The sequence below is a fragment of the Leptinotarsa decemlineata genome, unplaced genomic scaffold (genome assembly GCF_025532065.1).
Source record: "Leptinotarsa decemlineata unplaced genomic scaffold, Ldec_3_MD MMD2_tig00026361_RagTag_RagTag, whole genome shotgun sequence".
NCBI classification, from domain to species: Eukaryota; Metazoa; Arthropoda; class Insecta; order Coleoptera; family Chrysomelidae; genus Leptinotarsa; species Leptinotarsa decemlineata.
This window is the reverse complement of record NW_027412704.1, coordinates 1,216,180-1,229,117: the sequence shown is the minus strand read 5'-3', so window position 1 is coordinate 1,229,117 and position 12,938 is coordinate 1,216,180. Positions and strand designations below refer to the sequence as shown.

The following is a 12,938-nucleotide window of genomic DNA, read 5'->3' as shown; positions in this document are numbered from 1 at the left end:
TAGAATGCTTAAAACTATGGGAAAAACAACATGATAAGCAAAAATCTTGTAGAAATACATAAAAAATGTATTATTGAAAAACAAAACTGAAATTTCAATTACTGATGTATGAAAACTTACCGCCAGGTACCGTTATTTATCAGTGAGAATTAATATTCAGAGTCATATTCCTGTTCTGCTTTTTACTAGAAAATTATAATTCTCTACCAAATTTTTGAGTGACTCAGTTACTATCATTCAACATTCTATTCACAGGTGAAGGATTTCAAAACACCTGATTTGAATAATATTTTTCATATGCCAAGAATGGAAAAATAGTCATTCAATTCAAATTTCAAACTATTAGTTCAAATAATGAATTTGGAAATTATTAAATGATGATTTGAATAAACATTCTCAGTCAATAGTCCACTTCATTAATCATAATGGATTGTCAGATTACCAATCTCAAGCCAACATCATTTAGATGAGTATTGATTTTGATACTCTACTCAATTTATTACCTACTCTCCTACTCATGTTTTTCTTGACACTCTGTGGATCTCACAAAATTATTCAGAATGGCAGTTTGGAGCACTATAATTTTTCCAACATAGAAAATGTTTTTTGATATTTTTATGTGGAAACAATTATTGAAAACATACTATAATTATGTGTTCCTAAGCCCACAAGGGTTTTTTTAGGAATCAGTGGTACAAACGTGATAAAAATCATAAAAACGATATCAAATAAATTATCCATTGAAGAAACATAAGGTTTTGTAGATCATTTGCCTGATATTTCATTTTGACCACAAAAATTCAATAGTAAAATGGATTAACGGGTCTTTCAGTCAAAAAATCAAAAATCAAAACTCTTCTCTACTTTGCCAAGCTTTCGCTTCTAGTGGGAAGCTTCTTCAGGGCCTATAATTTATTGAGTTGTGGGTTTTTTGCTAATGAATAACATTACAAATCATACTTACAATAAAAATGAGTAAAAAACAATGAAATGAACTTATAAATCGACGAAAGGAAACATTAATGGATTTTTTTGGTTTGACAAATATCATATCTTCACATAAATGTCATTTTTCAATGGGCATAATGATTTGATAATCTTTGACTCTAAAGGAAAAGTTGATTGATACAATTTTCATTATTATCATCATGTTTTTTGGTGTAGTTCTAATGAGCTACTGTATATACAGCTGAGATTATCAATGTCAGTTCTCTTGTTCATACAATCAGAAGACTTATTAATTTCAATCCTTTCAAGGAAAAGGCGTTTTGAAATATTTTTTCTGTATGTAAAACTTTGATATTGGAGTAATTTGGTTTATGTCCTGTTTCTATAGAATGTTGCGCTAATGCACATAATTTTGTATTAAGCTTTATATCACTTTTATGTGAAGTTATTCTATCTTTAAGAATTCTAGATGTTGTTCCAATATACTCCAATTTACAATTGTTACAAGGAATGTTATAAATCACATTTGACTTTTTTGTAGTATCCGTTTTATCTTTCAATTTGGTATTCAAATTCTTTATAGTTTTAATATTTTTTTGGAATATTTCAATATTTTGTTCATTATGAAAAAGTTTTATGATATTTGAAGATACATTTCCAAGATTAGATATAGATTTATAAGAAAAATTGATAGGTGAACTATTATTACATAAATTTCTGTTGATTTAAACGGAATTTGAATTACTGCCAGTACTGCCTCCCTGATCTCCAGATTTGAATCCACTTGTGTTACGTTGGCAGAAGTGCTCTGATTAAATAGCACTCATTTCAATCAAATTGAATGGGTATCCGCTGATATGTTACAGTTCAAAGTAAACTCATAATAACAATCAAAACTTTTGTAGTAACCAATAATGATGTATGTTTTCCAAGTGAAAAAAGTGTAAGTGTTTGAAACAACTTCGTCTCGAGAACTCGCTTACCTTGAATTGAAACCAGGAGATACCACGTTATCAGTAGCATTCCTAGTAATATTAGGCTTGACTTTATTCACTTGCTTCGTTGAATTTACCATATTTGCTGTCGGAATGGTGCTATTTCTATGAGGTTGGTTTCTGTTTGCCACTGTGAACATAACATTCGGCTAAATCTGATGGTATTAATATTTTTTCAAACAATAAACCTATTTAAATAATTCCCCATGATCAACAGACATAAAGGTTCCATAGAGTTTCACTCATTTTGGCATATTACGATGAAAAACTCATACTCATGAGGTAGCCTGAAGTTGGAGCAGGCATTTTCCGAAATTCATACCAGAAATCCCTTTGACTTGGAGAATAAGACAGGTGATAAGTTCTCAGTAAGATGAGTCTAAGTAATGTACCTTGGGGCACCCTTTACTACCCCTTTACTATTCAGTTTGAAAATATGATCCCTATAATGTGTAAATAAGCTCTTCTTCAAGAACATTTTGTCTTCTACTTCTGCACAATCACCTGACAACTGTGAAATCTCTTGTGTATGATTTGTACAAATATATTTTGAAATACATTACTGACGAAAAAACATTTTTGAATGTCTGAAAAGAAAGACCACGAACAATATATTGTAGGTGAATTTCATGTTACAGACAACATATTTAAGACAACATAACTACTTTCCTGGCTGAATCTCTGACCGACATTGACATGTGCCAAGATTCATCGAGTAGCTTGGGCATGTTTTTTTATAGCGAAACCAGAAGGTGTTAAGTTTCCAGAGGATGCTAAGGCCGGTCCTGAGGCAGAGCAATCAATCAAGGTTGAAACTATTTCTATAGCAAAAAGAGCGAGAAAGATTTGATTTGTTTGGAAATATTTTTGAAAAAAAATGGGGGTACGATATATTTCTTTATTCGAGAGCATTAATCACTATACCAGAACAGAGTAGTAGGTTATTCTTGGTTTAGGGTTCATGAAGTTGAAAAGCAGTTAGGAATTAAACCTAGAAATATAACAATTCAACTTCCAATCTAGTTTTTCCATATCTCTTAAAAAGCTTCGTATTTAGTCAGTGAATTACTGAAGTAATTACCTTTTTTCTAAATTTTATACCCTTTTGTACACTAAATGCATACACAAACTATTTCTAATACGGCTAATACGAATTGAAAACACATATCTCATGAACTTACAATGCATATCATCATGTCGATTCATATCACCTGCAAAGAAAAAGCAGTGGATTAAAAGTTATGCAAATGCTCGCTGAGCTTTCGAAAATAATAAAATATTATGGCTGGAACTAAAACGGTCTATGACTATGACTAGGTTTTCACAGTCGGTGTCTAACAAAGGTTTATTAGCCGTGGTCTGCAGTATTATCAACGGCGACACGGCAACGGTCGAAGTCATCTTTCTTGCTGTAATACGCAAACTGAAAATTGTCCATGTCCATGTCTGCCGCAGTAGCACACTAAACGTCAGATATGAAAACCTGCAATCACGGCTAATAAACCCTGATCTATGACTATGCTTAAATCTACAGAGGATTTGATGACAGTACAGCTATAAACTTCCACAAATCTTGGTCACAGTAAAAAAGATTATTGAGAAAAATCACAAAACTTGGACACCTGAATAAAATAGGGCTGTAAAACTGAAACCTCAACTATAGGCGGAAGAACAGACACACTTTTATGTATATGCCAGGATTTCCATCAAATCAATTTATGTTCAATAAAATTCAAGTATTGAAGGATATGACAGATATCAAATAAAGGACCTGTACAGGAAACAAGGTTTTTGGAATGAAGAAAGAAGAAAAAACTCAACAAACCCATGACCAAAAACTTGGTTGATGGAAGGTGGGTTGAAATTTGTTGTGGAAACATGTATACTGTCTGCTTGGACATTCAGAAGTCAAAGATAACGAAACAGCTCCATTTAATCCCGGATACTTTGAAGAGGCGAAAACATAAGACGAGGACCAAGCAACCGAGATTACAATGACGGCCAGAAGCTTTGTTGATGTAGAGTCGATTTGAGGAAGAATATACATTGGTTGTTAGGACAGTCTAGAATCACAAGAATCTTGTTGAGTATGCCAGACACAGATCAACAACTTCATATATTGGTTCTGAAGCATCTGTGGAGGTACCAGACAGGACCAGTAAATGGATCAGTGTGTAACTCACCAGGAAAGTAGACCTGGAAACCCACATGACCTACCTGAAGAAAGAATTGAAGAGCTCACATGAAAAAAATAGGACCTTACGTAGACGACACCTTCATAGTAAAGAACCATGAGAATTCAGAACGGGACATCTTTCTGAAGCACATCAGCAGTGTAATACCTTCATCACCTTCACAATGGAGAAGGGAGTCCACAACTAATTGCCGTTCTTAGACGTATAGGTGAAGAAGACCGATACTAAGTGAGAAAACTCACTCACACGAGACAGTATCTGGATCAAGGATCCAACCACCGTCAATTTACCGAAAGAGGAATCAACAAGACTCTTGTGGATCATGGTTTCGGGCTCTGCAATACGAAGGAAGGTCTCGAGAGAAACTAGGCATCATGAAAAAAATGATCTTCAGCGGAATGGTTACTCTAAAGTAATGGTGGAACAGACTTCGGATAGAAGACAGCAAGGAAGAGAAGTCGTCAAAACCAGTGCTTGTAATTTCGATTGTCGAGAAGGATAAGAAGAATTGGGTCCAAGTACAACATAAGAAACTGCTTCAGATCCGGAAATACCATCCGTAGCAGCCTCACGAAAAACAGATCACCAAATGCGGATTGAGATTCCAAGACATGCATTTACCAGCAACCCTGTGTGTGCGGGAAATCCTATATCGGTGAAACTAAGAGGCCATTGAAAGTTCGCATTGCCGAGCACAAGACAAACACACAGGGAAGAGAAACCAGCAATTCGGGAATAGCAGAGCATGTTTGGACTCATCAACATAACATCAAGTGGTCTCAAGCTTAGATCACACTGGTTTAAAAGGAAGTTCAAAGAAGCTTCATATATGTTGTCCAACGACGCATTAAACCAAGCCAGCGTAGTGATACGCAATATATGGAAGCCTGTAATCAAGCGGAAAACGGTCAACTCCCGCTGAATCGGTGCAGCGAAGAGAGTGATGAGGGGATAGGTGGAAGCGGTCGAATGGTCTGTAAATAACCATCTCTCAGAGGAATGGTCCAGTGGATTTGATTTGATTCGATCCGAGTAGAATCATTTGAGACACTGGAAGTCCGAACTGATGAACCTTAGGAATATGTCCGTAATCTTAGAGAGAAGAAAACCCAGGACTCATAGACCACGTCATAAGTTTTTAGTGTCATGTGAAAACTACACTGAAAGATGGCCAAATCAATCACTATTCTTCCTGATACTGGTACAAGTAATACCGTACCAAATTATCATGATTTCTTAAAAAAAAAAACATTTTCTGTGACACATTTATAGCTGCCCTGCATAGGTGATTTCAGAAAGCTGGTTTGTTAGGTGATGAGGTTAGCAAAGTTTATCAAGAAGCATGACAGTTGCATGATACTATGAGATGGATGAACTACGTCGATGATATCCGAATGGAAGTACGTCTATATTCAGAAAAGGAGTGGTACCAAATCTGTTCGAGAGTGAATTGTTCGTTGAACAAAATGATGGGTGAGATTGTTGAAATGAAAACATTGCTCCGATGTCTCTGGATGATGTGGGAAACGGCAAATTAACACAAATCGGAAACTCAAACTTAATCTTTGTGCGGGTAGGGAAGGTAACTAAAATATCACTAAAATACCTCGGATATGAATTTTCTTGGGCAACTCTGGTGGAGTGAAAGTGGGAGGAGGATGATGGTCATCTGTAAACCATAAACCAATCTAGTACACCCAACTATCAGTAAACTAATGTCTATTTACTACTATTCTAACTTTTGATGGGAGAATATTTATGCTAACGACTGACTAGTAATTGATACAGTTGCAATATTATGTTGAATTAGTTGATTGATCAATTTTTTCATAACTCGTAAATGTAATATCTTCTTCGCTTCGAAAACTAAGCCATTGACCACAAATGAATACACTACATATACGGGGTGTTTCCTAACTATGTTACGGAACTTCATGGGGTGATTCGTTAGGTTGTTTCGAGGAAAAAGTTATCTATGGATTAGAAGCACGTTTTTTTTTAATTTCAACGCCCTGTATCTCACAAACGGAGCAACTCAGGACTATGTTCATAGGAACTTTTTTCTTGAAACGACCTGACGAATCACCCTCTGAAGTTTCGTACCGTATTTAGGAAACACCCTCCATAGTTTTCGTTCAACAGTAATAGCCCAGGCAAAATAGACATTCCAGTTTGTATTAATTCCCAACAAGCCGAGTTTTTGTACAGACCCTAAATACGTCATTATAAATTGACTGTCAAAAAATCCTACCGATCCCACTTGGGGGGTTGTTTATTATTCGAGGCCAAATGTCACAAATTTTTGTTTTCCTCGTATATCTCTTGAATGGTGGAAGCTACCGGAAAAATGGTTCAGAGATAGTTTGTAGATCGTGAAATTCTCCACAAAAATAGTGGAGTGACTTTTTTCCTTTAGAGGCATCTTTCCCGAGTTATTGCGATTTTAAAGTTAATAAATTCTAACAGTTTCACTAGTACAAACTGGATGACATTGAATACGTGAATTTATTGATGAGTCAGTTCATTAGCACACATACTTCCCATATACATATATCCATCCTAAAGATGCTAGATTCAAAAGTCTTTTCAGTTGAGAAAAACTGCACTATGGTGAATATATACATTTCATTTCTACTAATGGTTCTGAAACTACTTTTCGTTGTTATGTTAGCGGTTTCTCTGCTGAACGATTAGCAAATAAATGTATCTATGTACTAGATATTGCAACTGTTGCATTTCTCAGAATAAGTCTTGCATGCAAACAATACTGCACTAGTAAATACTGTGGTCTAAAATGGTGAAGTCTGTTTTTTCATGCACAATCTAGTGACATGCGATATTGGTATTTACGATTCTAGTGGAAAATAAAATAGAATAGTCAGAGGGGGTACAGCAGGTAATGGGACCAACATTGGGGGGGAAAACTTAAAAATCCTCGATTGGAGAGATATTGTAGATCTGGTTCACGAGTTGACTTTCTGTCTTCCACAACTTACTTGATAACGAGAAATCCACTTCGCCTGTAGGTTATAGAAAATATGAGATGTGAAAAATCCACGATTTGAAAACGAAGGCGTATTATGACGATGGAATGATCGAAATGATAATGTATCTCAAGTAAATCAATAAGTTTCAGTTATATGGAGAATCATTCTTTGTTAATTCAAACGTTCAAACTTGACCGTTGCTGATATGACACAAAAAAATGATGAAAGTCACATTTCAAATGAGAATTCGATTCCTACATGATAATGTCGCAGTATTTCCTATATCTATCACTATCTAATAAACAAAATCAACCACAAAATATACTTGAGTTATGAGAGATTTCCAATTCCAAGAAAAAGCAGTCTTTGATGATGTTAGGTTATGTTGGCTATTCATAGGCTGACTCATAGTTTGAAATTCGTACTGCAAAGAAGCCCATCAAGAACTATTATCTTTGAAAGCTATTGGTACAATATTGTGATTAGACAATACCGTACGGCAGTATATCAAATTGTTCTCATAGTACCAGTGGCAATGTGGCGGTCCTGCTCTATTATTATGCATTATAATCAAGAATGTATCTACTATTTTACTGTTTTGTTCGATGTCTCGTTGTTGCTGAGCTTCGGTAGCAAACGATGATATTTTTGTTGAGTTTCATTATAACATTGTTCTTTATATTTGTTTTTTTATGTCTCATATTTTTTAGGACAAACCACAAGCACTGCAGAAAAATCCTCAAGACGGATATGTATGTAGTTCAGTGTTGCAATAAAATCATTGATGGTACGATGTTCCACAATTCGGATTTATATAACGGAATAAATGTGAACCAAACTTTTGATTATAATGTTAAATATAATATAATCAGCTCTTCTACGTTTATTGGACGGCGATTAGCCATGCTGCTCCCTAGGTGGCTCGGTGATTTATTAACACAACCTACCCAGTACATTAGACTTATGACCAAAGGAGTCAATGCCGATGACACCGAAAAAATAATGATAAAGATTATACATACGTGAACTCTACTTCTCTTTCTCTCACACACAGTACTTGGTGTTTACAGACGGTAATTACAAGTTTATTAGAAGGTACTTTTTCACTGTTGATTGTGTTGGTTTTGGTGGTGTTGAAATTACGTGATATCAAACATCCAATTGAATTTTTTCAGAAATATACAGGTCATTCAACCAACAGTGCATTACAAAAAAATACTGAAGGAGACAGTTTATCTGAAAACCAAAACTCTCGTATTTTCAAAGAGTGTAATAACTTGCTTTATTATTAACTCGACTGGAATATCGTTTTTTCAAAATTAGTAAAAAAATGGATATATGTCAATTATATTTTTATAATCTTCTGATTTATATGCATAAAAATAAATTAAATGTTCAATATAATAATCATGAGTATGATACAAAAAATAAATTGACTAATTATTTTAAAAATAAAGTGAAGAAAACGATATCACAAAAAAAATTACATGTATATAATTCCTTATATATTTGATGAGCTGCCTTATTATATGAAAAATTAAAAATATTTTTTTTCATAAGAAAATTGCAAATAATAATTAAAGAATGGATAATAGGGACTTTACAATTATTAAAAGTTCCGCCATTTTGTAGTTTGTGATACATTTGTCAGGAGCTTCAATTTAATTTTTTACCAGATGGCGTCCAGTCGCCAACTTGAAAGTTTCATCTGTCAGTTTCACTTCAAAATAAAACATTCATGCATTAATTTCGTTATCCCAAATTTCAATTTTTTTAGTTGACCCGTTCAAAAAATAAAAGGGGGGACATTAAAGAAATGCACTGTATGTGAAATTGTATTCATGAAGAAGTTTGTTTATTATTTCCGATGTACCTATATATCATAAAATGCCAAATATTATTATTATTATTTATTTTTCAGATTGTGGAAGATTGAAAACTGAATTTTGGGAAAGAAAGTTTTTGGCTTTCTACTACTCCATCTTGATACAAAAAGATTTTCTTGTATCAAGATGGAGTTAGGTTAGGTCCTTTCAAGATGGAGTAGTAGAAAGCAAAAAACTTTCTTCATTCCCACAAATCAATCACCCCTAAAAAATAACCCTTTCAATTGAAAAACTGATATTCCCAAACGATCAATAAACTCAAAGCAACAGGGAGTTTTGGTTTTCAAATAAAAGAATCTGTACTAAAAACATTGAAACACACACGCACGTCCACAACACGCATATCTAGTGGAAAAATCATAAACTTCGTGATGAATGAGGAGTCGTTTCGTAATGGTGTGATGTCTAATGTATACGTACTTGATCGGCCGACTAATTGTATGGCCCTGACGCCTTTCCTGAATGTAGCCACTGTTCGATGGACCAGACAAAAAAATGTTGTTAGTAGTAACACATTCACGCATGAGTTTTTTCAAGCTAGAACCTAGTGCAACACACCAAAGAATAACATGAGGTTCAAACGTCAATGGAACTGTGTTAAGATTCCTTTGGAATCCTGAAATTTTAAGTGAGAAACAGTTTTGGAGTACTCTACAATTTGAGGCTAGTTTTTTGTGCAGGTTAAATTTTCGAACGTCGCCAAATACTTTAGTTCCTAGCCTGGATTACCATTCAAAACTCAGCTGTAAAACTCAACTATAGTACGACAATAATCGACCCTACGTTGAAAATTTGTTGAATGCTAACAGTATTGCAGCTCTACTCCATCTACCGTACGGTCCAGATTCGACCCCTTGTGATTTCTAGTTGTTTCTTGAAGTTTTGGCTCACGCCACAAATTCAGGACCAATCGCAATGTAAATAAAATTGAAGAGGAGTGTGTCATAAAGCTTTGAAAAATGTGTGAGACAGAAACAGTTGAAAACGTGACTGACACCTAAAAACTTCTGAAAAAGCTCTTAGGTTTGAAAGACTGAATGAAAATTGATGATTTTTTAACAGCCCTTGTATATATATAATATAAAGACTCGGATTTCTATCTTCTTCGTTTGTAAATACTCTGCTCTCAAACTTATTCTTATTTAGGCATTATTCACTTATTTAGGCACTTATTCTTCCTTAGGCATTTTATTACTTTCATTACTTCAATCATCTTCTGATTTTGCATCTATCTCTCAACTCTTGCTGAATTATTCAAGTACTGTAGAGTTTTAAGACCTCATTGTTTCATAAAACGAAAATAGTATTTTTAACTTCTAGGCTACGAATGAGATTTCAGATTTGATTCGATTTGATAAAGTTACCAAGGAAGTATTGCTTACATTGACTTAAGATTTCATCTTCTTCAGAAGTTAGATACTTTTCCATCATTTCCTCGTGTTTTCTTAATTTTTTTCATGATTCTCAAACTAATATTTCATTTTAATTATTTTTTGTTTATCTAGGGTTTCAAGAATATAACTGGAGTTTTTTCCCAACACCAAATCGTTATTTTAACACCTCGACACGTGTTTCGATCACCAAGTGATCATCTTCATGTGGAATATCAAAGTAATACTTACAAAGTTATCCTTATTTATACCATATTCAAACCAGGTATAGTCGAAGTAATCTCTATTGTGAATAGTCGAAGCTATCGGCATCTCAAAGGCCAAAAAAACCAATACAGAGAAATAATGCCACGTGGACTGAGGAATTGACGGTTCCTATTAGATAATTTGAGATTCTATCTATATGAGATTCCTACAACTGAGATCATAAGGAAGTAATTGAATATTTCCGGCAATAACGTGAGCTGCTGTGACAAAACTCCTCAGAATTACGAAAGGGTTGACTGATGGTTCGAGAACGTGTACGCCTAACATGCCTGCAAACAAAGGATCGCGAGTAACCATTGTGCATTGCGGAGGTATTAAAGGATGGGTTCCGAATTCTTTAAAATTATGTGAAAAAAGTTTGAGGATCGCAATGTTGACTATCATGAGGACGAGGAAGCTAATATTTTTGGGGAATGGTTCAAAAACACATTGATCCCAAATTTGGCTCTCATAGCCATCTAGATGCCTGTTGTTGTTAACTTGTCTAACTAATATTAATGAACTGAAGTCTATGGAATGATTTTGTTGCAAAATATGATGGGCGACTGCTCATTTTTCAGGTCTTCCATATTTTAAGTGTGCTAAATGTTCCTTATATCTTAATTCAATAGATCTTTTTGTCTGTCCATGATATTTTGCATTTGGAAATTCTCGACTTTATGACTTGTTTTAAAAACCACCTTCATACCGAGTTCCTTGAAAATTTCTCCAAAGTTCTTTGTGTATTGGTGGTATGGAACTGAAAAATATCCATCTTGATTTTTGTCGTTTTTAAAAGCACATAAGGACACATTGTGAAATTAGTTTAAGACTAGTAGATGAGGCAATATTGTGAAATTAATTTAAGACACTTAAGACGTAGGTACTTATGATATGGATGAGGATAACTTTGTAAGTATGAGTAGTTTGATGTTCCTCTTGAAGACGATCACTTGGTGATCGAAACACATGTCGAGACATTAAAATAACCGTTTTGTGTTGGGAAAAAACTCCAGTAATATTAATTACTACACCAAAGGTTCTAAACAATGCATCACAAGGGTTTTTAGAGATTTTCAGATTTGCCCATATCTCCTATCTTTGGTAGTTTCAAAACCTTCCACTTCTCTTGGAGCAGTCTATGATAAATCAGTTGGACAAAGAAGTTCGTGGGCCAACATACTTTTTTTTGGTGAAATTTCATTTCATTATTCATCGATACTCATTTCATCTCTTTTAAATTCATGGTGCATGGTCCAAATAATGTCTGTGTGTTAGTCTCCAAATTTTTCAGCCCATTTTATATATGTTCTTCAGCTAGAATCATTTTTTTATAACCTTCTTAATTAACCAATCATGATCCCACTATTTATTCTTGTTCATGGATGCTAATGTTGTTACAAACGTAGCAAGTACAGCCCTGTCTTCACACAGAAGCTTCATTATTTATAGTCAATCAGATTTGCAAGTAGATTCAGTATGAGTTTAGATTGTTCAGAAACAGTGAGTGATAACAAATTATTAGGGCAAGCAAAGTCTTGTATTACTGAAGTCTAAGTGAAAGGACTTATAAGTGTAACAATATTCAAATGTTTTCATTGTCTTCAAACTCCATAAGGCTATTGCATTATCACTGTCAAATATCGTTTTCAAAACTGTGCAAATTTTTAATAATTGACAATCCAAAAGGTATCGTAACTTCAATGTATAATTTGTCCATTTCCATCCGTTACCTCATTGTTATTTTCTGGTGTCATACTCAAGTGTAGTAACCACATTTTATCTGGGATATGGAACAAAGAAAAATCCGATTTTCTTCTCTTAAGTAGATACCTACGGCTCTCTGCTCACTGATGGGACTTGGATGGGGAAAAATAAAGTTACTGTGTCCAAAATATGGAAAACGATACTGTGAGAGTACTTCAAAATTACGATTTGGCAATAACTATTAATTTGCAACGACTGTGTGGAAGCTCGCTATGATTATATGAATAGCTGTAGGTCTATAGGCTAGCAAAAACTTAGCGATGCCGGGATTTTTCCTCGAATTCGTTTTTTTTGCGGAAAACTGATGACAAATATTTCTTGAGAAGAACATTTTTCAAAGTCAACTTTTCGAAACTGAATGTTGCCTAGCTCATAATTCAGATGTACTAGTGATTTTAACTTTGGAGCACGCCTGTTTACATTTACTTTGGAAATTTCTCAGAGCCCTGGATTCTTGTACAAACCTTATTTGAAATTTACCAACCTTACCAAACTAACATTTGTATGTCTGTCTGTCGAACGC

At 34.3% G+C, this 12,938-nt stretch overlaps 1 protein-coding gene across 1 annotated transcript in view; it reads right to left on the bottom strand.

Annotated features, from left to right (window-relative positions):
• The window catches only part of slo (calcium-activated potassium channel slo), a 113,189-nt gene that overhangs the window by 7,175 nt on the left and 93,076 nt on the right, over positions 1–12,938 (bottom strand). The window contains exons 16-18 of the mRNA XM_074185009.1: positions 5,745–5,807; positions 3,125–3,154; positions 1,932–2,073 (exon numbers count right to left, since the gene is read on the bottom strand). Of these exons, the coding sequence (XP_074041110.1) occupies positions 1,932–2,073; positions 3,125–3,154; positions 5,745–5,807 (235 nt within the window). The remainder of the gene's footprint in view (positions 1–1,931; positions 2,074–3,124; positions 3,155–5,744; positions 5,808–12,938) is intronic.